Source organism: Typopeltis vanoorti, chromosome 3 (assembly GCF_054136105.1).
Source record: "Typopeltis vanoorti isolate ZY-2024b chromosome 3, IOZ_Tvanoo_1.0, whole genome shotgun sequence".
In the NCBI taxonomy this organism is placed as follows: Eukaryota; Metazoa; Arthropoda; class Arachnida; order Uropygi; family Thelyphonidae; genus Typopeltis; species Typopeltis vanoorti.
In genome coordinates, this window is record NC_143551.1 from 112914826 (window position 1) to 112941953 (window position 27128).

At 34.3% G+C, this 27128-nt stretch overlaps 1 protein-coding gene across 1 annotated transcript in view; it reads left to right on the forward strand.

Annotated features, from left to right (window-relative positions):
- Positions 1–13147: 13147 nt before the first annotated feature.
- Positions 13148–27128, forward strand: part of LOC150108476 (uncharacterized) — a 314028-nt gene continuing 300047 nt past the window's right edge. Inside the window, exon 1 of the mRNA XM_090415882.1 lies at positions 13148–13271. Within this exon, the coding sequence (XP_090272008.1) occupies positions 13266–13271 (6 nt within the window). The 5' untranslated portion in view covers positions 13148–13265. The remainder of the gene's footprint in view (positions 13272–27128) is intronic.

Consider the following 27128-nt stretch of genomic DNA (forward strand, 5'->3'; position numbering starts at 1 on the left):
ATATTACGAAGAGTCTAATCAAAATATGACCAATCCGGCTATTTCGCAATCGATCATTCCACTTCGCAAGATAGCACTAGTATCAAATTGAAAGTCATTCAAAGTTGTTGATCGACGTGGTCAGGGTTGGGGTAAAAGTGATCTGATTGACTTCGAAAAAGGCATGATTGTACTGGTTGGAGGGTAGCAGTATTGGGGAAACTAAGTCGCGAATTGTCATCGTTAAGGTTTTCGAAAGTGGGAGTTTACCCTGAAGAACAACATTTTTTTTTATCATATGAAGATTGGTTAGCTGGTTGCAGTGGTTACGTTGTAATGCACACATAAGTCTCTTATACTTTATGCTACAAGAAATATGCATCTTCCATCCAATGGAAAATAAAATTTCTAGAGAGAGAGAGAGAGAGAGAGAGAGAGAGAGAGAGCCTCGTTTGTAGTTTTCGAATATTATGTAAACGTTTTTGCACAACTCAGGCAGTAATTCTGATAGCCTTTTGGATGAAAAGATTTAGGTTTGAATACCCCTGGAGACACGAAGATCCATTACATGGTCTTTTTTAGAGGAAGCAAGTTACCTGGCCTCCCTCAAAACAGGCAAACCGGCCAGAAGAACATACGCAATTTATAAATATAATACATTAACCTCATAGCTAAAGTTGCAAAACGACCAGATCCAAGCTAACCCAACTGCTTTGTACACAGAAAGGTTATTATAAGGGAGTAATTTTTATGAAAGAAAATCTTAATCTAAATATAAATTTGCATTACAGTTATCAGTGTTAAAAGTAAAGTCGCAATAGTTGCGTTGTGAGGTTTTCAAGAATTGTTTTATGCTATGATTTTCATCGGTTTTGTTAGTGCATTTAACCGTGATTATTTTCTGTTCAGTCTCCTGTTATGGTCCTTCAGAGAATAATAAGTAAACTCCACTAACAAAGCCGATGAAATATTCATAGCATAAAACAATTCTTGACAAACCTCACAACGCAGGAGTCAACTACTAGAGACTCCCTTATTTAGGAAACTCATTTCATTTTGATTGCTCCAAGTCACTAATCACCATAAAACTATCTTGTGAGAGTTTTGTTCTTAAAGAAATCACAAAATCAATCTTCGAGCCATCTTTGTCCCACCTATTTTAGTTGACCTGCATTTAGAGTATGACCAATCATATGACGAGGTGCAAAGCAATTCCTAGATCTGCGGGGGATCACCATTAGTGTCATAACTGTGAGTAGCAGTTAAACGGAGGGTGGATCCTAGAAAACTAGTTTCACTCTACAATTCTCCATTACTGTTTTCTTCTTGCGTGCGCGCGCGCGCGTGCGCGCGTGTGTGTGTGTGTGTATGCAGCCTTCATCTTACAAGATCGATTGTCACTGAATCACAAATTCGAATAGGCATGCAATTAAAATCTACCTACAAAGTATGACCAGAGAGGAAATTAAAGTCAGAAAAAAGGCCTGTCAACACTCCTGTTTACAAACATACGAGAACGAGCCGATCTGTATAGATAAGATATCGGATAACCTTTCAATTCAACAGCGGGCTGCTCGAGTGTTATCATTCCTCACTTGGTCACTCCTCTTGAGTTAGGATTGTTGTCATGTAAAGCGAAGGTCGTGTAAAATAAGTGGATTACCGTAGTAAACAAAAATGAGCAAGGGCATTCTGGTGATGTCATCTCCATTAAATGAACAAAGGAAGATGCCAAGGAAATGATAAAATGCAACCAAGACAATTTCTATAGAAAAAGAAAAAAAAGATTTTTTTTCTGCATGCAAACTGGCCTCGTTTGCATGAACTTTAATATTGTAACAAAGATTTCTGCAACTTTTTTTCGCTCACATATATTGAGACGCCTCAATGAACAGAGATTGTTTTAATGCTGAAGTGTTCATTGGAACTAGAACCCACAACAGAATTTTAGGGGTTCCCTTTATCAATTTCTAATGTTCATCAAACAGAGATATTCAAATTTAACAGAATTATAAAATTACTACTCCATTTTGTGTCTTGGAGAGGAACAACTGCATTTCTAATAATAATAATAATAATAATGATTTTTGTAATAGGGGAGCCACGCCTAAAGTATTCTGAAAAGATCTACAATTTGGCACATCGCATATGAAGAGTTACGGCACACCTCTCAAGTCAAGGCCTATAGCCAAATTATTAACAACTCCTATTACACGAATCCATTAAGGCCAAAATTCGACCTGCTGTAAGCTTGGTTCTACGTTGAATATTATCGATTTGCCACTTCTATTCGACAGAGGTATTCAACAAGATACAGGCTGCCAAATCTTAAGTATTAAATCAATTTAATAATAATAATAATCACCCGGAGTACTTTGAAAGAGCAACAAAAAAGTATTGTTTTTCTCCATCTTTTCTTCCGTATACAAGCATTGCCTTCTTCAACCGATTTCGACCCAATTTGGAATATAGTTCTTTCTTATTGTTTAAGGTCCTCTGAAGAATTTGGTGCAATCAGACTAAAGTGAAGGAGAATGTGAAAAGAAGAGGGAATTGTTTTTAAATCCAACTCCGACATCTTTTCCAGTCACTTCGACTATTTTTTTAATTTATTTTTTAACAAGGATCCCACCAACGAAAGGCCTCTAGTGCATTAGTACCGTAGATAATTAGATTTGACCACTGCATGTAATAATGAATTTAGACGGCTGATAAAATATCACTGATAAAGATAGGTAGCTATCTGATCAGTTTTATTTCTCTTGGGCAAAATATTATTTAAACAGAACATTATGGAAATACCAACAAGCTGGACATGTGTGCGTATTTGTGTATGAAAAGAAGCACAGAGTGTGGAAGCTATCGTCTGTATTTTCAAGTCAATCATATCCATATTATAGGTGTGTGTGTGAAAAATCTCTCGCCTCACCCCTTTCTTGACTGCATTCATTCTCAGTTTCTATGGATACACTATCGTCCTCTCCCACCCCCCTCCATAAAATGAAAATTCTATTTAACTTTTTCTATTTAAATTATATTCCATATGACCTTTTTAAGACGTTTGTAGGCCTCCATCGCATCACCCTCCTTTCTCCAGTTTACTAGCGTCTGCAGCCCCAAAATTTTCCATCTGTCCTTATAATTTACATCCTAAAGTGCTGAGATTATATCCTTAACATTCTACTTTTTGCCTTATCCGCTTTATCTGCATCACCTCGGAAACCAGGAGACAAGAAGATCTACGCACAATTGTACTGCTGAGGTTGTATCAAGGATTTATAAAGAGCCAAAATAACTTCCTTGCATTACATATCAATATCCGTTTCATCATTACAGTTATCCTCTGAGTTATATTTGTAATCTTAGCTATATGGCCCTAAACTTTAACTTCCTATCGATTAAAACTCCTACATTTAACAGGATACCGTACATTATTCCGTGTTAATCTGAATCATCAATCCGCAGTCCATATTGCGTTAGTTTGCCACAAACTATTACGTCAAAGTGATAGATGTATTATGTAATGAAATATTAAAAAAAAAAAAAACACCGAATGAAATTTATTCTATTTTTAACAACAAAAAAAAGCTAAACAGGAATATTCCTGTTTAATATTTAATATTATTTAATATTTAGATATTAAAAAATATTAATGATATTTACTTTTTTTAATATTATTAAATATTATTATATTAAACGCCCATATGAGAAAAAAAAAGTATAAAATCCGGACTTGTTATATACAATATGTGTTGGATCAGATTGTTTGGAATGACGACTGAAGCAAATATGACTACGGGGTTTGCATGATATCTGTTAAATGCATCTGCCTGTAGTCGGTCAGTTGGAGATTGAATAAATAACCTTCATTTGAAAAGCCTTCAACCGCTTTATCGACTAAACGTTCACAAAAAAAAAAAAAAAAAAAAAAGAGCAAAATTACTTGGTTGTAACATGATGGCAAGCGAGCACTTAAACACAGAAGCCATAGATCCGGTTTTTAGAGATGAATAATATAAATTTGCATATTAAAATGTTAATTTATTATAATTAACTGAAGGATGACTTCCTGTATCCGGCAATAATGAACTTATTAAAAACGAACTGATTTCACCCCCCAATCCATTGCAGAAAACTGGTATCACCAAAACATTAAAATGCAGAGCACTACGCATCCTCTAAAAATTCAGCGCTACAGAAAGAATTAAATCTCGTGCCTCTGTCCAAAAGTTGTTTAGCACTGAATAATGAAGGCACTGTTCTCTTTCCTTCTTTCCTAAACTATCACATTCACTAAGAAAAAATAAATAAACAGGAGAAAGAGAAATAGAGAAAAGAGAATCTGTTATCTGGTTCTCCTGAGAACAAAAATTACAGAAGCAAACGCGAATGGTTCCTAAAATTGCCCGCCTGGTTGGCTGAGTGGATGGATCTCGCATCCACTCTATAATCAGTAGGCTGTAGGTTCGATCACCGCGGGCATGGATGTTTAGCGAATGCTCTTTAATGGTAGATGATTTTTATTGGTCAGTGTGAGGCAGCTACCCTGATCTCTAGAGCAGGGTTTATCAATACTGATATACTAATATATATTAGGTTCAAGACCTTTCATGGGTAGGATTCACACAAAAAAAAAAAACTTGAAAAGGAAGTATGCATTGAACGTGCACAATTTGAACAATAAACAACATAAACATTTTAAAATAAACCGAATTTTGACAAAAAAAAAAGTCAAACTCGCTTTTTTTCCTCTTTTTTTTTTATCATCTCACTTGTCTGCATCAAGCTGATACAGATTGATTAATGCAACTTTCTAGGACACGCAAAGTATTTATGTATTTTCACATAATTATGTGTTTTCTAAATAAATGTATACCGTTACACTTAAGATGTGAGACTTTTCTGTTTAATATAGAAACGTGACGTTTTACGGAAACATTGAATTTTATCATCTTGACAGGGCTCATCCATAAATTGACAGGACTCATCCATAGTCTATTACATTATATAGGTTTTATGTGAAGGGGGATAGAAAAATAGCGTTTCGCATTAATAAACGATCCCTTAAGAATACATTTATTAACCAGAAATAGTTTTTAGATTAATAAGCAATTAAATTATATTTCCAACTGGAAAATAACAATGAATATACATTATCCTTTCTTTTCATAAGCTAGACTTCGTTACAATTTTTTTTCAATGAGGATTTTAGTCTTGTTTCAAACAAGAAAATATGATTTCAAGTAAAAAAAAAAAAAAATAAAATAAATAAATAAAATCGTTCCCTTATGAGAAGTTGTCCGAAGTTTCGCTCTTCTACATTTATATAATGGAATTAATAAATTTATTAATATAAAACACTATTTCATTTATTTTTACTTATATCTGTTCAATTTTTTTAAAAAAAATTGATGTAATTCAGTAAAAAAATGTAACCAAATTTACATTTAAAAAGCTTAATCATTAGAATTATAAGAGGAATGTGAATAATATGATGATTTTGTTTATGTGAATTCCAGAAAAAAAACCTTTGAAACAGCGATAGTTTTCAAAAAAGGTCTTTTTGTTCGAACATTACTGTGATTTGTCGCTGAAAAAAATTCAAGAAAATAGCCTTTAATTTCGAAGTATGAAAGTAAAGTTTTAGCATATGAAATTATGAAATCTTTCAACTGAAGAAAAGAACAGGTAGAATAGATTTATAACAGTGTTTATGCCAACGACTTTGAGATAAAAAAAAAATTTAGTAGTTTAAATGAGTCATAATCGATAGCACATGATAGAAGAAAAATGACAATATCATAAGCAATTTTCGCCTTTATCTCGCATTTAATACGAGTATTAAGTAAACTTAATATATAAACTTAATAAAGGGATTGCAGATAGCAATCCCTTTATTGTATAAGATGGGTAAATTTGATGACGTTTAACGAAGGACAATAAATCCTATCACCTTCTTTTACAACACATGAAACACATGATGTAATCAATGATGTAAATTGTACCCATGGTGTGCCACACGTTTCAGCATTCAAACTCCCTCCTTTATTTTATTTTTAATGCAATGACAGATTCTGCTCGTTGACACAACCAGTGCATGCTTAGGCTCATCTATCGAACAGTGACAACAACAGCTCTCTCTCTTTTCTCAATAATAAAATTATTTTGTTTGTTTGACTAAGGTGAATGTGATGTTATGCTTTGATGTTTCCATGGCAACTACTGATTTCTCTTTTGTATACGTTGATTAGTCAGTGCATGCTACCATTGCCAGCAGCACAAATCGTCACTACTAAACTTTAAACTCTCAAGAGCACAAATATGTGATATTATATTATTACATAATATTTAGAATAATTATAAAATATTATTTTATTTCTAACGACAAAAATGATTAAAGTATTAAATTTACTTATTTGTAATTAGTCTTCTATTAATATATTTATAATAATTAAAAATATTGCTACGAATATTATTTTCTTTGTAATAACAATAAACAAAATTCGATAATATTTCTCTCTTTTATATTTACGGTAAAAGAGAATAACAAAGAGTGCTAATAGGATAAATTATTGTGTTATAAAATGATCATGATTTCATTGTTCCTGAGATTTTCGGATTTTCTCATTTTGTTACGCTTAAGTAGGGTAAATATGGTACTCGAAGTGAAATTTTCAAGATGTTTATTATGCCTTTGCTATTTCTAAATCGTTCATGTCTTAAGTGAGGAAATTGCTGAAACGAATGCTTTCTAGTCAAGTGTATCAGGATTTGTTAAGGGACTGTGATTTTTTCTTTAGGGTTGCAATTACAATTATTTTTTGCTGTTTTATTTCGATGTGGCAAAAAAGGTGCACAATTCAGTTGTTGCTGAGATAAATACAATCAAAGAAAAGTGTAGGCTTCTTAAGGAACGAGAATAAATTACTTAATAAAAGTAATTATACTTTAATAAAAGTATCATTTCTCATCAGTTAGCTGAGAGCTTAGTCTGTTCCTGCAAACAATTAATTGGTGGCGGCCTAAATCTCCGTTACTAATGTATGTATTTCCCCGTTTTCGTTACACAGTAGATGGTTTCCAATGGCTCTGTATCTACTTGAGCTGAATTTTACTCAGCAAACTGTAGAAACATGCTATCCCTATATATAATCAGTTTCTTTTTTTTTATTATTATGGAACTAGGACGAATGCGATGCGATTTTTCTATGTTCATATGGTAACAGAAGGTTTAGTACGTGTTTCTGTTGTCATCCGAAATATATCGTAAAGAAATAATGGTCTTTTTTATTGGATTTGTTACGGAAAGTCTGCTAATTGCAAGTTAATTATGCAACATTTCACTTAAGATACAAGCAACTTATGCCTATTTTAGCTTATGTGAAGAAAGGGTACTTATTATACATTTACAGTAATAAACTGTGCCTATATATTATTAGTTATAAATCATTCGTCACGCCAACTTCGACGGCAAGATTACACCGCATCAGAAAAAAAAGTGGGCTGTTGTGAAGACGCTGAAGCTCACGGGCAGCAGAATGATATTTCGGCAGCATTAACGAGTCGAACATTTGGTTGTGGCTAAAGCAGAAAGATGAGCTTCAGATGTTGCCTGGAGAAAAAGGCAGTTACGGGTGGGCCTAATCCGTGACTGCCTTTTTTTCCCGAATTGTTTATTGTTCTTTGACTTCTTTTTATTCTGTTTTCTTTTTGCTTGGTTTTGTTCTGCGACTGCCGTTTTGCAGGATTTGCTAGCGATGATTAAAATAGTGTTTATGCTTGCTATCTGAATCTGATAACATTCAGTCGCAATATAAAAATATAATTTATTCAAACAAAATAAATAAATTATATTGTACATCTGGAATTCTCTATTTCCTTAAACTGTAGATATAAATCAAACATGCGTATTATATAACCACGAGTGCGTGTTATACTGGAGAGTTTATGATAAGTAATTAACCAGGTTATTTCTGCTAGTGGATGATATGGTTAGCAGGTATGAAGAGGTAAATAGATATATCGTTTCAGTATCCCCTTGCGTGTAGCTCTAGCCTTCGGCATAAGATAATACAGTTGACCCTTGAACAACGCGGTTCCCCTTATACGTGGATTTTTTTCAATAAATATATTGGAAAAATTTCTGGAGATTTGCAACAATTTGAAAAACTCGCAGGGGAACCGCATAGCCTAGAAATATCGAAAAAAAATTAAGAAAGAGTTAAGTATGTCATGAATTCATAACATATATGGAGATACTAGATATATGCAGTATTAAATCATCATTGCATAAAATTAACTGTTATTAATTAATTAGTTACATTTAACTAGAATAAAATAAAAATTGTATAATGATTCATGCATTAGTGTATAGGCTAGGCTACCGCGAAGCAATGGTATTGCACTAGGCTACCAAAAAGCAATCCTGTTGCTGCTTCTTCGTTATCAATGCATGAATCGCTATAGCTGTAAATAAATATGAATTTCTTTTTCACGTTATCTTTTCATTTTTGATGTCTAGTGTTAGTAATACGTATAACATCTAGTGTTTTGTATCACATAAGACAATACTGATGTAGGTATGTAACTGACAGACGATTCATCTTGTAAATAGACGACGTAAACTTAGTATCGATAAATACAGTACAGTATTGTAAATGTATTTTCTCTTCCTTATGATTTTATTGAATAAGATTTTCTTTTCTCTAGCTTACTTTATTGTAAGAAGACAATATATAATACACATAACATACAAAATATGTATTAATCGACTGTTTATGTTATCTGTAAGGCTTCCGGTCAACAGTACGGCATTAGTATGAAGTTTTGGGGAGTCAAAAGTTATGCAGATTTTCGAACAACGCGGGGGATGGCTCCCCTAACCCCCCGCGCTGTTCAACTGTATGTGTGTGTGCATATATATATATATATATATATACACACACACACACATATTCGTATAACATCTAAAACAGATATAAGACAGAAGTAAAACAGATATCATAAATTTCTAGAAAAAAAAATTATTTTTTCTATACTTTGGTTACAGCAAGTCAATATTTCATATTATGCAAACATATTTCTAAAGGCCACAACAATAATTTCTTTTATATTTAGGAAAAGTCTGGATTATATTCAGGAAAACACTGGAGTTTTCCATCTTTGATCGCAGTTGTCTGATTCTTTCATTTTTCTGGCTTAGGCTCGCTTTAATGAAGTCTTGAAGGATGAAAACTGGCTACCGACTATCTTTAAAAAGTTAGGGCTAGAGGAACTCCGCTACTTCTTTGAGAAATAAAAGGCGTTGGAGCAAGATTGCAACGCTTTGTGCTTGGAAAATAAAAGGTGTTTAACAGGACTGCAATTCTTCGCTCAACTGCAAAAAGAAAAAAAAAATCATTATTCAACCAGATCTTTAGACGGGATTACCCGTTCGGAAGAACACCAGCACGAACAATGAGTGTCACCGTTTCCTCCCCCCTCCTAACGGGCAAACATATGCCGCACTGGTGGTCCCACCCCCATCGTCCGGATCCAGTTGTGCTGATCGATACTCAACTTAACCTATCTTAAAGAACTAACCTGGCTCGTGGCTGCCAGCTCAGAAGAGCGGCTCTACACGGCCTGTAATATTGTGACGAACCCCTTCTGGATGGACACGTCAGATTTCAACTACGCAAGACGTTGCGTAGGAACAGTGGCCGTATCCTCCAGCTCCTAACGATCAAAATTCGACTACAGCAAAGTACTGCTCAGTTAGAATCCAGCACGTCCATCGTTCATCACATTTTTGGGCTTCTCAACGAATGAGAATGATCATCTTCGTACAAAAAAAAAAAAAAAAAACTGACTACAAAAACAATATAAGGAAAAAACTATACAACGTGGACTTTCCTAATTAACTGATAAGTAAAATTATCATCAAAGTGTAAGTAAAAACTACACAAATAAATCACATGCGATTATTAAGAATGATTTATAAAATATGCTTTCTGCTGTGCATTATGCATCAAGGACATAATTATGACTCCATTCATTTTACTCGCATGCAAGTTATCACAATAACCCTGATCCTTCCGGTGTTCTTGCCATCTTGGTGAATTCGCTTGTGACATAGCAACGATATCTCTGGAAAACTCAAGAGTTCTATCTTCTGATCCACGAACTGTGATGGCTGCGGTGTTCACTTTCTAATTACAACAAACGAAATCATACAATGATCTAAAATTGGTGAAAGTGAATTTTAGCTTTCTTTTCAAAAATGAAAATCACCCTTTAAGTGAGACATGCGCCATTGAAGCAACAAGTGCGTATTCCATTGTTGAGAAAACTACTACATATCTAATTAACTCCTTTGGAACTACATGTCTTAGACTGATCCTTGGATACACCTGGATGGACCACATCACTAACTCTGCTGTGATAAATCTGGCTAAGCAAGAACCACTTGTCAGTATAGTCAAAAAACTACAACTGAGATGGCTTGGGCATCAACTCAGACATCCTGAAGTCCTGCCCTTTTTGGAATCCCTCATCCTGCACAAACCAGAAGTTGACAATCGCAGTAGAGGAAGATCATGCAAACAATTTTGGCAATACATATGTGAAACCATCAGTAGGCTGAACTGCAACACTCCATCTGACATCTAGCTAAAGATAGAGAGACTTGGAAGACCATAATTTGCAATATTTAATTTTTAATATAAATCTCTTTTCCCTTTTCACATTGTATCATATTGTGAATAAACAATGATGATGAGGATGATGACCCGCGCAAACACTTACAGACTGTACATGGCGCCATTCGCAGTCGAGAAATATAAACAAACGTAAAGATGCAGTATTAAATCATCACTGCATAAAATTACCTGTTATTAATAAGTTCAATTAATTAATTAGCATAAAATAAAAATTTTGTAACGATTCATTCACTAGTGTATAGCTAGACTAGGGGTGGCCAACTACGCGTCTTTTTGGAGTCAAAATAATTCCAGTAAGACTAAGAAGAGCCGTAACCTTTGGCAGATGCGATGGTACGGGAGTGAGTGAGTGTGCGCATGGCGAGGTTTTAACGAGCTTGTAAGAACTGCTTTGACTAATTACACACCTAATTTTAAGGAGCTTACTAAGAAAATGGATACAAGAAAGGTCTCTACTAGTAAATAAGTAACTAAAATTATTGTGTTTCAACTTTAAAATTATTCTAATTGTTCAAAGTAAGCTTCATTTAATGTGTTTCGAATTAAACTTTTTTATTGTATGTTCACTTTCTAATTACAACAAACGAAATCATACAATGATCTAAAATTGTGAAAGTGACGCGTGGATGCAAGCCGCATGCGGTTCGCGATCGACGTTGTGGCCACCCCCCGGGCTAGGCTATCGCGAAGCGATCGTATCGATTGCACTAGGCCACCATAAAAAGCCTACCACGAATAGTTACACCTGTAAATAAATGTGAAAAATTTCGTTTACACATTATCTTTTCAATTTTGATGTCTAGTGTTAATAATGCGTAATAACATCTACAATGTTTTTGTATCATAAATGAACATTGATGTAGGTACTGACAGACATACGATTCATCTTATAAACTTACAGTACTGATAAATACAGTACAGTACTACAAATGTATTTTCATTTCGTTATAATTTTCTTTTCTCTAGCTTACTTTATTGTAAGAACATAGTATATAATACATGCATACCATATAAAATATGTGTTAATCGTCTGTTTATGTTATCAGTAAGGCTTCAGGTGAACAGTAGGCTATTAGTAGTTAAGTTTTTTGGGGAGTCGAAAGTTATATGCGGATTTTCGAAAAATGCAAGGGGTCGGCGCCCCTAACTCGCGCGTTGTTCTACTGTAGTTTCTTGTTTGTCAGGTGGATGTGGCGGCGCAATGTTCCCATAGCAACAATACATTTTGTTTACGTCATCTAAAATAAAACAGAAGCATATGCTGTAAAATATTTAACTACTTTCAATCGTCTTATGTTAGAGTTCAACATAGCAACCAGATCTTTAATAAATAAATTCGAACTCTAAATTTCTATTTTATAGCAGAAAACTCCATGCAGTTATTCGCCTGTTTTCTTCTTTTGAAAACATCCGAAAATATTTCACTTATGTCAAACAATATTTAATCATTGCAAACGTTTATTCTCAATATATTTTTTTTTTAATTAAGTGGATTTATTAGGAAACAAGAGATACAACGTCTGGTTCGTAATTATTCCTTTTCCATACGAATTTCAAGAAAGTGTAATTGTGGTTATTGTCTTGGAAAGTGAAAGAAATTCCTTTTCCTATGCGCCTACACTACTATTGTGGCTTTCAGACTATCATGGTATGCGTACTACCAGTCCGGTTATTCCAGCCCACCCCTGTGGGCTTCATTACATGCCGTAAATAATTGTTCAGCAGCCCAATTGCATAAACAATCCCTCCCCATCGTACAACCCCAACCCCTCCCTGAGCGGGCCACATAGAGCACGCTAAATTACTTTACCTTGTGGGTTAATGGTCAACCAGTGATCCTTCCTGTTGAGCCTTAGCGTGACTTTCCGTAGCGCCCTCTATCAACAGCTGACAACAGATGGCTGGCAAAATACAGTACGAGTAGATAGCGTGTTACAGCTGAACCAGTCGCCTTAAGTAGGCTTAGTGTCCCCCATGCTCTGTATGTACGCGAGTGTTACGTGCACGTGTGTTCCAGAACCTCTAAATCCACATTAAGACATCTGCTGTTGGAAAAGCGTCCGTCACAGCCAGTTCTTCTGGGAGATGTCACCTTCTCCCGACTGTCACGAAAAATAAACGCCGACAGTTGCACTGCTGAGAAATAAGAGCAGCCCAGCAAGGGAGTTTCGTGAACCCTCACAGCCACCGTGCCGATTCCGACTGACTCGGGCAAAGCCAACGCTCCGTCCAGCCACTTGAAAGGAAACAGCCGTGGCATTGTCGCAGAAAAGACGACGGAGGCAATGCGGTTCGGTAACATGAGACGCGATGACATGACCTGGCCTTCGTTTCGTTGACTATCCTGGACGTTGTAGGCTTAAGTGTAGCAACCGTGGGTGTGTCGTGTTACTGGTGCGAGGTTACTGTGACCACTGCTATTTGCAATCGAAGCGACTAGTGGCCTGCCCTCTGGCGACTGATGTAGTGAGTTGGAGTTTTCGTCTGCTAGTTGGACTGTATTTGAGTTAATAATGATGACCGATTGTCTGTGAAAGTGTTCGTCAGTTCTTGCGTTGGGATATTGCCGGGACGCCATTTGCACACATGTCGGTAAGTGCTGAGAAGTGTAACTTCTTGTTATTACTATTTTTGGTGGGACAGAGCGCAATTAAATCGTAAAGAAACATAGCTGGAATCATCTCAAAGGAATAATCATTAGAGAAAACGAATGTCACTGAAATGATCTTAGCATTCGGTCTATATTTATTACTCAATTTCAGTAAAACTGATTATTAAATATTCGATAGATAGACTGTTAAGAAAGTTCTCTCTCTCTCCTTTCATTTAATAATTGAAAGTATGAAAAAGAAGTATCAGGAGAAAGAAAAATTACTTTTAAGTGGGAATGAGGAGGTCTACTCCCCCTTCCCCACATGCTTTAATCTATTAAAGATAATGAATTTACTTTCTCGGATAAAAGGTGATAATACACATTAAGTACGTATGCTTTTAAGGAATAAGTAACTAATGGTTGGTCACTAGACTGTAGCCTATCTACTAGCGATTTGTTACAAGAAGATGAATTCAATATTCCTTGTAACAAATTCGTATATTATTAATTTGCATTTCATTAACATTTTCCAGAAATGAATTGAGTATATTAGTATAAAATAAGTAGTTATTCTATCATGAAATTTAGTGTAGAGAAAATTAATCGAATTAACTTGTCCCCACCCACACACACACAAAGAAAAGTATAGAATTTTTGTAAATTTGAGTGAAACATTACTAAGAATTCTAGGTTATACTGAATTAACCGAAGTATAAATTAAGAGCCGACAAAGCAATTGATTACTTTTCAGTAGGACTAAGAAACACTGATTTGTTTAGGAAAGAATTCCCCCAAGTCAAGAATAGATTGCCGTAAATGTCAGACGTAAATATACGCTAAAAATGCAGTCGGTCAGTAAAGTTTCCTTTTAATGGTACATGTTAAATGCAACTAAAATGATAGAATTCACCATTTTGAAATTACTGAGGAAAAATTATAACATTTTTCCCAAGCCAGCAACACCAATTTTATTGAGGTTTCCCACTGAATTTCTGGTAGATTTAGTCGATATGAAATGAGACTCAAAATTTCTAACACATATTCTCATTAATGTCCATGTCAATTATGAATTATGTCCCTCGTTCTATTACTGATAAACTTTTTTAATGTTAATCGATGGAAACGATATATTATGATCCAAAGGAAATAACTGCCTTAGTTTTAATGACATATTGATGTTTGTAATGTTATTAATTTGGGCAGTCCAAAAACTGTAAGCTAAATATAAACGTCTAAATTAGTGTATTAAATGAAATACATTTTTATCCATATGATAGTTGTTCGCAATATGAGGAAGCTCATTTCCTTTCTTTTGAAAATTGTCCAAAATACGGCTACCTCCGTACAATCGTTAATAAATTCCTTTGCTGAAGAAGCTTTATTGCGGCTTGCTGTCGATGGTTTTTAACATTCGAATGCTATGAATGCGTTTTGTTATTCGTTCAGTATTGAACAGTTTTGCTTTAGCGATTCCTGAACATCACTAGTGAATGGTATTGAAGTACCTTTTTTGAAATGAATTTGAGTGGTTCTTTTGTGAAACGAATGCAAGTATTTTTCTTTCTTTATGGCTAGAGCTTCTCTGTGACACTAGAAATGTTACGTACATGCATATGAAAAAGAAGAGAAAGAGGCTGTGAATGCTATAACATTCTGCCTGAGGTTGCTAGTCAGTGCTCTTAAAACTCCCATGGAGATCACAAGCTGAAGTGGGTGAGAGAGAGAGAGAAAGAAAGAATTCCTTCATCAGCAGTTTGTTCTAGGATAACGCCCAGAACAAACGCATTCAATCCATTGATTCTACTTGTTTCGACATTCAAAGAAACGTCTGCGCATTTGTCGATTCATCAAGCGATACTGAGGTATTAATGGACGCTTCTTCAAGATCCCATTCAAAATCTATTTGACAGAAAGGTATCCTCTATCTGTTTTGTGTAATCCCATTATATTGAGTGAGGAGGGCAATTTCTCCGATATTAACGAGGAAGAGTTTTGGAAATACCAAAGATCTAAAAGTGGGTAATTATCTTTGCGAATGATTTTTTTGTGATTGTTACTCGCATAAGTGCTAATCAGACGGTCATCCAACAGCACTGGTTGGATAACTACTATCTGAATCATTTCTGAAATAACAGACGGACTCGTTTGTTTCTTAAAATTTCTTACCCGCGTGTGCTAAACATTTTGAATCGACAGTCATTGAGAGATTTAAAAAAAAATAAAATAGGAGTTCTTCCGAAATTACCAAAAGCTCCTTTTCGGATTTTTACGCTTGGCTTCATACAAGTAGCATATTAAAATACAATTGATTGACTTATGGATTGTTCTCATAAAAGAATTGAATATACATATAATAAATAAATATATATGTAAAGTGTACATATAATTTTTAATGTATATATTAATTAATCTTCAAAAAAATTAGCAACCCTTAGTTCTTCTGGATCCCTCTCTCTCATCACTACACCATAAGAAAATCCTGGTATACTCTGATATATTATACCATCTTTGCTTCATTTGTTATCTGGAAACATATCACTGGGATGGATATTGCAGCAAATGCTTTCTTGATAACGAAAGTTTCATTAATATTGACTGCGGCTCTCCTAAGGTTCATTATGATTCTGGAAATATCGTTAAAGGTGTGGTATTATCGTTGGGCGGTGTGTTTTTTCTAATAACGAATATCGAACATTATTGCGGGAGGAGGGGTTACAGCTAATCATTTTACTAATGCGAAAAGTTTGTTATGGAGAACATTTGTTTTTACGTGACGGAAGAACATATCGTATTCGAAATAAAATCGGTCTTCAGGGGGTGAAAAATCTGAGCATTCCAATAAATTCATTATTTCATTATATTAAAACAAAATCGTTTAAATTTTTTAAGCGATTTACGAACGAAATAGTACTTTAAAATTGAGGAATACTAGTACGATTTTGGGATAATCTAATCTTCCATTTCAAATTGTTGGATATTTATTGAAAATCCCACTAATAGTGTAATGTTTTAAATTCTTATGATTCTTCTTACTTCGCTTCGTTCGATCCCTTTAGAAGTTGCGAAGGTTTAAATTAGAAATTAAAATTTCATTAAAACATTAAATCGATTTTAGCAATTCAATTTGTTTATTTCTTTAACCGCATTGATGAATTAAAGAAAACTCCTATGAAAGGGTTGGTTATTTATGCTTCTGAGTTTGGGAATCCTGTTAATAACAGGATAGGGTAAGAAAAATTCAATTTGGGAAGAAGAAAGACGACTTTGGCATAACTTACCTATTGGGGGCCACTTCTTTTTTACGGTATGTTATTGCAAAGAGCATTATGGGAATTGCAATTACCATAAGGGACAACCTCTTAAATTAAGATGAAGGGGGAAAATATCGGCAATTTTGATTGGAAGGAGTGGAAATTTTATCATCATTTTATAAGGTCTAGCTCAGAATAAGGAAAAAAAAAAAACTAGGAACTCTGAATAATAATAATTATTATTATTATTTTTTTTTGAGTTTTTGTTCCTACATACATTCATTACTTGCGTAGCAAAGTATAGTCATTCAACATTATGTAATGCATCAGCATAAGAAAAGCTAATGACGCAACTTTCGATCCTGTAAAATTCAAACTTCCAACTTGTTCACGTTTTACGAGACTAATTCCATAAAAATCTTTAAACGCGTCAATAGTGACGTATGCAAATAACGTACGAGTATTATATTCAAAATTATCAGAAAAGTAAATCATATGTCAGATATGGGGATATCTTCCTCGTTTGCACTATGCTTATCAGATCAGCAGAATGTAATTTGTTTACACTAATATAAAACATCCTATTAATTAATTAATTCAGATTTTTGAAAAAGTCACCGTAGGAAAAAAAAATATATGAAGAATAAATGCTGATTTGGGATCTTCTAGACTGTATATGTGTGTCAAATTAACATCTCCATCTTTTCATTTTGTTCATTAAATGGCCAAAAATTTCCAATACGCTCGTGTTCATATCGGGCAAGATTTTAAACCACTAATTGAGAATAAAGTTCTCCGATATCTGCTTGATACTCGTTCCATTTAAATAATTTGAAATCTTTCTTTGAAAAAACTTGGCAGTAGTCTGAATATATATATATACTCTCATCGCAGCCTCATTTATCACTTATCTGGATAGCGACGTTCCACACATGTCTGTTCTTAGTGCAAGTTTTCCCACTCTAGACGCTACTTTGAACGATATGCTTGGGACTATGAATTTGTAGTTGCAAGCACGTACCAGTGGGAGGACCGTGAAGTGAGACCGGGTTTGTCAGCGAGTTACAGAATGGTGCCAGGAACAACCGTGTATTGCGAATTTAGGTTAATTTTACTAGTTTCTATCTAAGTGACAGTGATATGAATCTATCGTGTGCCGTTCAATCAGATAACAGACCCTTTCCCCCCCCCCCCTTTATTTTAGCTTGATAATCGCTAGTCTTTAATCGACACGACCTCAAAATTCCTTAAGAAATACGCTGTTTTCAAGTTGCATGACCACATGCTAAGGAAAATACACCTGGGAGAGGGAAAAGATTGAAATCAAAAGGAAGTATATAAAGAAAAAGAAGGAAAAATGCTCTTTCAAAAACAATCCAGAATTTGCTGGTTTTGAATTTAAATAGTTTTTTTTTTTTTTTATTATTGCTGTCATTGTTCTTTTGTGTTGCTTTTACAACAAGTTTACATGAGAAAGATTGGACTTCTTTTCTTTCTCCCATAAGGAGTGCTCCACCAAACAATCACTTTTGAATGAATGATCCTAAATTCACGTGTTGTTAAATTAATATATATATATATATATATATATATATATATATATATATATATATATATATATATATATATATATATATTGGTAATCATTCATTATTTGAATGAAAAAAAAAACATTATTGGGATTTATAAGGAGTATTTATTATTATTAGGTTATTTTGCACCTCCAGCTGTATGTTTGTGTGCGTATATTAAGATGATGAAATACGAATCTGTTCTTCTGGTACTTCGCTTTTCTTTTTTTCTTTTCTTTCTTTCTTTTCTTTTTTCACTCTTTTTCTCAACTTGGTTTTAGAAATACATGCGTCGATTGGCACCAAAGTGTCAAGTCCGGTTTCTTGCTGGCATACATTTAGTTAAGGTATGATGTAAATACCTTAACGTACATGTAAAGTTAAGGTATATGTTATTTGTTATTACATATGTCCAGGTTGGAAAGTTATGAATAACGCTTAAATTCTACCTGTAGGATATGTTGCTTGACAAGTACTGAAGAAGTTCATTAGTTATACTCCAAAACAAGGTTCGGAATCTCGAGAAAGGTGTGGTACTTTGGTCGTAAGTTCGATAATTATGGGGTATTTAATCGTTTTCTAGACACAAAGGAAATAGCTGGAATACTAGTTCCAGTTTAAGTTATTTGCTATAGTTCACCCTGATCGTTTCGGGAAATACTCCCGCCCCCTTCCCTTCCCAATAATTGAGATCCACAAATTATCTTTCTCGCTTATCTTACTTTCTTCGAAGACATTAACATAAACTGCACGACTTTATTAATTATTCATTTAAATGATTCTGATATAATATCATAGAATATATGAGATAAGAAAATCATGATGGAAATTATTATTAGCTTTCAGAGCAGAGCGTTTTAAATAAGTGATAAGTGAATCTTTAATATCCCAAATCATAAGAGAATGTTAAAGGTAAATAAATACATAAAAACAGTACGAATATCACTGAATATTTACTTACCTTGTTTTCTAAACAGCTGTTAATGTTGATTTTAATATACTGATATTAAATTAAAGATTGAAGTGTTTAATATAGTGATATTACTTTTTATTAGCGGCTGTTTACGAAACAAAGTATTTACTTTTTTGTTTTCAATTAAAACATTAAATAATGTTTTAATTGAAAAACCAAGTCACTTGATAGAAGGAGAGAGAAACTCAACGAAGCGAAAGAAAACGGAATTTTATTCTATGTTTAGAAAGAAAGAAAAAGAAATAAAGAGATAATTTTAACATATCTTTTCGAGATTGTTAAAATCCCGGAATTTATATTTAAACACAGGCAACCCTCGCTTTTGTCCATTAAGCTTAGAAGGAATTCGTTCTAAAGCTATTTTGAATGAATGTCACGCAAAGTGTCAAATAATCCGCCTCGTTGCAGACTTCACTCGCGGTTTCTTATAGGATGATGGCTAACAGCTAGTCACAGCCTCACGTGACTAGCTGTTAGCCATCATCCTATAAGACAGTAGTCTAATTTGATTTTCTTCAAAAAAAGAAAAAAGATCGTATCTTCTTGATATTGCTTGCTCATAGCGATGCCTTAAATGGGTCGTGATCTTAGCATGCTAATGAAGTGGCAACCCACGCTTCTTTGCCTGTCTTTTCCAGTGTTTTATTATCAGGGAAGTCTGTAAATGGAAGGGAAGGAGAAAATAATTGCATGCAGATACTCTTTGTAAAGTGACTTTATACAGTTTAGTGAAGAAATTTTCAGTTCAAGGATGGCATGAAAAAAGAAAAAAAAAAGTAATGAAAAAATAATGACGCTCAAAGCCTCAATTCTCAATGGATGATAATAAAGGAATGGTTGCTCACTATCTTCTTACATTAAGGAGTAAGAAAGACCTCCGAAAGTTTATTTTATTTTTTCTTCGCATAGTTGCGAACGTAGGTTCATTCCCCTTGTGTGACGTGCGAGCTCGTCTAAGTGGTGATGAGCTAGAGAAATTGGAAATTACTATTCCATTATGGACCGCTTTACTAGCGTGCTGGACTTATTAGCAACAGCAACCACATTGTCGCAGCCATAACATTTCTCACTGCTCTATTATTCTCTTGACTACCTCCTCATCGTACTTGCGGTACAAGCGTGTTGTAGAGAGTTAATATAAGGAGGTTTGGTCGCTGGAGCGTTCACACCGAAACATTAATGAACTGAACCCTTAATAAAAGCCGACATAATTTAAAATAGCTTAAGGATAAGAAAGCGATTGTCAATACTTCAGCATCGTTAGTGCTACAAAAAAAAAAAAAAAAAAGTGAAGATTTTAATTGGGAGGAAAAGGCAAGAATATTGATCTTTAAGTAGCTCTGAGATAGTCGGAAAATAAAAGCAAAATTATGATTATGAAATTTAGAAAATATTGTTCATCTAACTTTTTCATAAATTAATGCCATTCCTTGCTGAAATGGAAATCATACCGTCTAAGAACAAACATTCACACTGTGGCATGGATATTTATAAAAGTCTTTACATAGTAATGATTTTTCATCATTTGACGCGACACCACGACCTTTGGTTAGTAATGGCTTAAAAACTTCTCGGGTACGGTCGAGCATGATTTTCGTGTTATTAAACCCAAGTCTTATTCACGGTGCTACTAATGATTATAAGTTTATAATCTTTCATCGATAGGATTTTATTGTTTTAATGTGAATTCCATCCACGAAAGGTCGCTGACCTTCAGATCTCAGTAACCCGAAAAGTTACACGAAACTTTTTCCAGCCACTTCAAGCCTCCAATAAGCAGAATGGTAGTCTCACGTGGTTAAATTCGCCTGCCTGAAGACATTTGCAAAATCCATGCCCGCAATAGGATTCGAACTCACTCTATTGGCTGGAAAGCCAATAGACAGTGACGTTCTATCCACTGGGGCAGCTATGCTGGATGATATATTTAAGAAAACAGCACCTTCTTGCCTTTCTTTTTTTGTGGAATACAAGGATTCTAGCGATCGTTGATGATTTAGTTTCCATTACTGTGTCTCTCTATGATTTTTATATACTATTAAGTATATTTTTTATTACTTAATATACTATTTAAGTATATTATTATATTTTATTTACTATTATATACATAAACACTAAATGAAAATAATTAACAGTTTAGGGTGTGTTTCTTTATATATTCTTCTATAGCAGACAATTTAAATAGTGCAGTTCATTTTATCGAAATTACATTGCATGTCTGATGCCATATACAATAGTACTTTTCTCCTTAATGAGGGAAAATGTTTTCAAATGTTCGCTAAAAACCGACTTTTCATTAAAAAGCAGTTTAGCTAATCATCATTTATCCAAACTAAGTATCTATAATTTCAATAGTTTCCTGTAAATGGTTGAACAGGCTGCAGAACCAGCCGCTACTATTCATTCATATCTCATCTTCTTTACACTCACAAAACTAATCTTTCATTTATTCTCTTCCTATGTGCACAATTTTCTTACTTAATTGCTTTTAGATTATTACAACTTAGTTGTTAAAATGTAAAGTCAATAAGTTTTCTTATTTCTTCCGATCACGGGAAAAGTTTAATGTACATTCTGCAACATTTTGGATGCTGGACTGCGATTTTTAAACCAAATCACGCATAAATATTAACAGAAGGCATTTTGAAAACAAAGAGGAAGAAATTGTAATTTTAGTTTTCATTACGTAACAAATGAAGTTTTTTTTTTTTTTTTTTTTTTTTTTCTATGCATGAAAGTTATGCATAGTATTGATCTAACACAAAGAGAATGGTATTTGCTCCTCTAATATAGTATATTTTTTCCATTTTCATTTATCCTAAAATTCCATACTTTAGGGAAGATGCATCAAAACTCTTAATTTGTCATGTCCACATCTTAACCTTCATATGTAGGGAGTTCACCTCCCTTACTTTCCAAGATTCGTCAGCTGCACACAACAGCGTCTTCGGATTAAAAGAAAACACCATTCATTTATTCATCCCTTCATAGTTACAAATTACATGCCAACGAAATAATCGATCAAAACAAATTGCTCTCCCTCGCAAAACCAGACTGATGACCCTCACCCACCGACTAACGTTTCGACGAGACTCCTCCTGCTAATCTGAATATTCACTGAATCAAATGACGTTTGTCGAGTATTTACTCTAACACGCCCTGTTAACTTTTAAGTTGATTGACCGTCTGTACAGGTGGTGGTACAAAGGAAAAGAGGCGCGTGCTGCTGATGCTACTGTTGGAAGAAGGCCACACACTCGACTTGCAAACAAAATTGCATGCCGGGGGAAGAACGCTAGATGTAACTAGCATTTTCGTGGAGTTCATAATTTAGGGAAGTTAAAGGACTGCGTCGTGATTCTAGAGTGTTTGTTTACTGTTTCTTATCCTGGTAGAACATCGCGTGAGTACTGCAGTCGAGGACAGGGAAGTTGGGATGGGTTATACATCTAACATGGGACCATTTCCTCATGCTTTGAGTCATGAGCGCCATTTACACACTTACCTGCGGTCATATAATTTGTCACGTGTGATGCTTTGATGCATGGTAAGAATTTTGTTCCGTTAGTGGAAAAAGCAAGTCGTGAGGTTATACCGGAAGAGCTATTTCAGCAACATAACGCAGTTTTATATCGTACAAAAGGAGTCCCAAAACGAATGTCTGGTAAAACATCTTTCTTAGTTTTGTGATCGCCTATATATGCAGTAGGTAAATCAAGCTGTTGTATTTTACTAAGACAGACCAAACGATTTGGTTTAATATGATGAAACCCAATACGATTATTTCTTACTTTGCTCAAGGTTTAAGAAATTCATGACGAAAATGAAGATGGTTTTGTAGAAAATTACTTTTTAAAATTTCCAAATAATTCTTCAGATCTCATTGTTAAACTGTTTGCAATACTAAATTTGAACTACAGATGTGAAATATACTCAAAATGTCTAGTGAGAAATTCAGTATGATCGGGTTGAAATCAAGAAGTATGTGGAGTTAGCGGATGCCTAATATATGAGGTGTTGCCATTTACGATGTCTCATAAACGGCATCATTCAAATGTTTTTGACCAGACATGGAATATAACGGTTCCGTATACGTGGTATATGTCATTACCCAGACATTTTAGCACATTTGGAACGAAACGCAGAGCGAGATTGTGAAGGAGGGGGGGGGGAACGAAAGCAAAATGCTGCAGACTAAACTATAAGCTACGCATTTCGTGAATAAACCGATTTCAGTATTTTACTCCCGGACTGTTTTATACATTTTGTCTGAAAAATAAGTTATATCACGAATAACATATCTCATGTTTAAAAAAAAAAATTAAAAAAAAAACAAGTACTGAGGTTGGCTGCAATTTACAAGCGGCTATTTGGCTGACATTATTGTTCGAATTGTTAGAAATATAAATTTCCCTCTGAAATTTGAGTAATACCATAATAATGGTAAAATTACTACCACTAATTATTAAAATAATATCAGTAAAGTAGCTATTTTCAAATTGCAGCTAGCGTCCTATTGCTTTAGTATTTGGCTCACTTTTTTACATAAGAATTTTTTTTAATGTGAAAAATATGTTTTTCTTAATATGTTAAGCCTACAAAGAACGTACTATCACAACGTCAGCCTGGAGACAAATTTTTGACATTAGTATTCGCCGTCTACAATTGAAGACAAGCTGTTCTGTATTCCTAACCCTCTAAGAATAAGAAGTAATCCATGAACGCGTGAGAGTAGACAATTAAAAACTAAGAGTTCATGCAAAAATGAACAGTTTTGCTTTGTTAGGCTGCATAAACCCGACCCGCAAAAGACTAAACGTATTATCGTCGATTGATACTACGGACAGAACAAGGTTAGATAATCCAAAACCAGTATTATGCATAACTGTTCTAGCATGACTTAGGTGTAATTAATGGATGATCTACATTTCACCCCATCTTGTCAGTCTCTTCTCCTGAACATTTTTTTCAACCTCAGTAGCTTTTCTCAAATCTTCTCTATCAGATCCCTCCATTTCTTAAGATTTGAAAGTCGGATTTGATTCCTTATTCACATTTGAAACACTTATTCTCCGAGAAATTATTCTTTTCACATATGAGACTGAAAATAACTTCTCTTCATCAAACACTTGCACATCAGTGGAACTTCCCCATTTCAAAGCAACCTGTTCGCACCAATCAGAATTTCCATTCCATGAACCCATACTTAGAAATTCGCCTACGCCAATAGCTTGTCTCTGATAAGATGGAAAAGGGAAATAAAACTATTTATTGAAACAAAGCTTAGCCGGTCGCTGAAGGGGATATCAACTTTCTGTTGTTTTTTTTTTTGTAACTTGACTTTTTCTCCCATGTAGAAAAAGTTTCACCTTGGCCTTATCTATTTCTGTGTTAATTTATTCCGACTTGTTCTGTTTGAAGACGTAAATAAAATTCACTACCGACTTAATGAATCTATTTGTTTTGCTAGAGTTAAATAACTTTCACGTTTTTTTAACGAACTTTCACAGCCATCATGATACCGAGATCCTCTCAAAGTTTCTTGCTGTACTTCTCCCCCGTAGGAGATCTTGTATTTGTTTTACTGCCTCTCATTTGGGTCGGATTTTGTAAGTTATACCATCACTATGTTAACTGGTATAAATCATCTTTGATGGCAATGGATTATGACTAACAACATAAAGAAACACAACACATTATCATTTATGAAAACTATATTAGTAACTAAAAAAAAATCAGTTCGTGTTCTGCCTCTTCCGCTTAACAGTCAGATCAACATCTATGGTTCCTGGGTGATTTTGAAATATTCTGTTTTTAATTATTCGCTGGTTGCGAATAATTAAAAACAGATAGTCTGCGGCAGATATATGATATTTCTGTTTCTCTACACTGTATCTCTCCAAGACCGACTAACTTAGTCTTGCCTGAAAAACGGTCCATCGAAATCTTTCCCGTTCCAAGCGGGATTTCAGTTTAGGTTCTTTTCTAGGCAAACGATGTTACGATATTTTCGAAATATATCTACGAGAATACCTTATCTGAGAGATGACGAAGCTATGCATAAAGATAGAACGCTCAGCCACGCAAGCGTTAAAAACTTTTATACGCTTCAATTTGAACCCACATAAAAATCTTACTGACATCATTTAAAACGCTAGGAGAAAAAAAATTCAGCCAAGTGCAAGTTGTTGACTAGTGATTTAGCCAAATATCTTGTTCCAGTTAACAATCATCTTTAAATGATGTCACACTCTTAGAAGCATGCCTAGAGAAATACGATATTATGTAAGGGGAGGATATATATAGAATGAGGTCGTGTCAAAACATTTTCCCAGAAAATTTAGTTGCTCTGATTTCAACGTATAACAACTTAACACTCCTTATTATATTTTTGGAGTTATATCAGGTGGAATGAAGTTGAGCAGATTACTTGACTAATTCCAAGGGAGCAGAGATTCCAAGTTATAAAATGGAAAACAAATTCAGACTTAAAATGATAAAATAATTTTCATTCTGATCCTAATGAGAAATGAAATGGGCTTCGAGAATTCCACTAAATAGCCATAGTGAAGTCACAGTCCGAGGTTTTTTATGATTGCGTTTACCGACAACGTGCAACTGCTATTATCTTCACAATGAATAAAAATGTATGTGGTCGTATACCCCATCGCTGTAAATACGAATGAAAATAAAGGAGTGTAAATGACATGAATATTGCACCGAAATTGATGAAGCTACATTTTTTGTTTCTTTCCAATAAAAATTTCGGAGTATTTAGTAGTAAATGATTCGCGGTGCTCAACACTGTAGAGACATCATCAACATTGTCTTGAGTGTGGAACGGCGATATCATCAGCATCTTGAAATGCTTCTAGTGGCGACGCTATCCAACGTCATTGCATGGTCTAGCATTTTAAAAATTGCAAAGACAGAATTCATTTACTTATCTCTCTCTTATGATTTCAAAATGTCCTTTTAACTTGGTATTGAGTAGAAAGAGAATCGGTAGAAGATTTGATGAAAAAGGAAGAAGCCTCAAAAAAAAGTGCAATACAATTTTAAATAATTTGCGCTCTGCTCAGAATTTCCAATTACTCTAGGGAATGTCTCTTTGTATTTATAAATTTATATTAGTAATTTTAGTGTTATTTTTGTGTGGAGTTTTCATTCCTCGAATTTGAGACTGGGCGCACGAATAACAACACTGTGGATTTATATTCAAAAAGGTAAAAATATCTCGGTATAATGATGCATTGGTGGGAAGATTTAATTTACATTTTATTTTAATCTTAAAGCAAAAGGTATTCCAGAGGCAACTGGGATAGAAAGAACCTAATCAAGCGTTCTTGATAGTGATGGAGCTACGATTTGTTTTTAGGTAAGTCTGACGAGATTTCAGAAGAGGGAGGGAGTGTTCAGTAGTAGAATTTTTATTTAGTAGCGTTAGCAATAAAATTCCTATGTTCTGTTCTGAGAAAACAATTTCTGAAGCTTCTTAAGAAGTCTTGTATAACCTCCCCCTTCTCTCAGCTAACCAACCAACCGCGAAAGAATAAAAAAAATCATCCAGAGGTTCCTGTCTAAACATAGTTATTACATCCCATAGGAACAAGAGCAGGCGTACTTCCGTGGTTACTATTTTGGCTTGGACAATTCACGATCCTGACAGAATATTACGAAGAAAAATGATCAACTCAGAAGTCCACCGCGATGCCAATATCCTTTTCTTTTGTTAGCACTAAAGAACACGCGGACGACGCTTAATGTTAATTTCCTTCCCCACCTGTTCATTTTTTTTAAAAGAAATTGTTAACACTGTGCTCTCGAACATCAATACAAATATAACATTTCAGGGATTTTGTGTTTCAAAAGTGCAATTTTATGGAACTTACTTCTCCTTGGCTCCAAATATCCAAATATTATTTTTAAATATTTAATTTTTTTATATATTTAAAAATAATATTAAGTATTTCAAAACACTTAAAAACTGAACCAGATACAAACTTTGTCAGAATAGTGAACCTTGCTAAATTAAAATGAGAGCACACGTCAATTCAATTC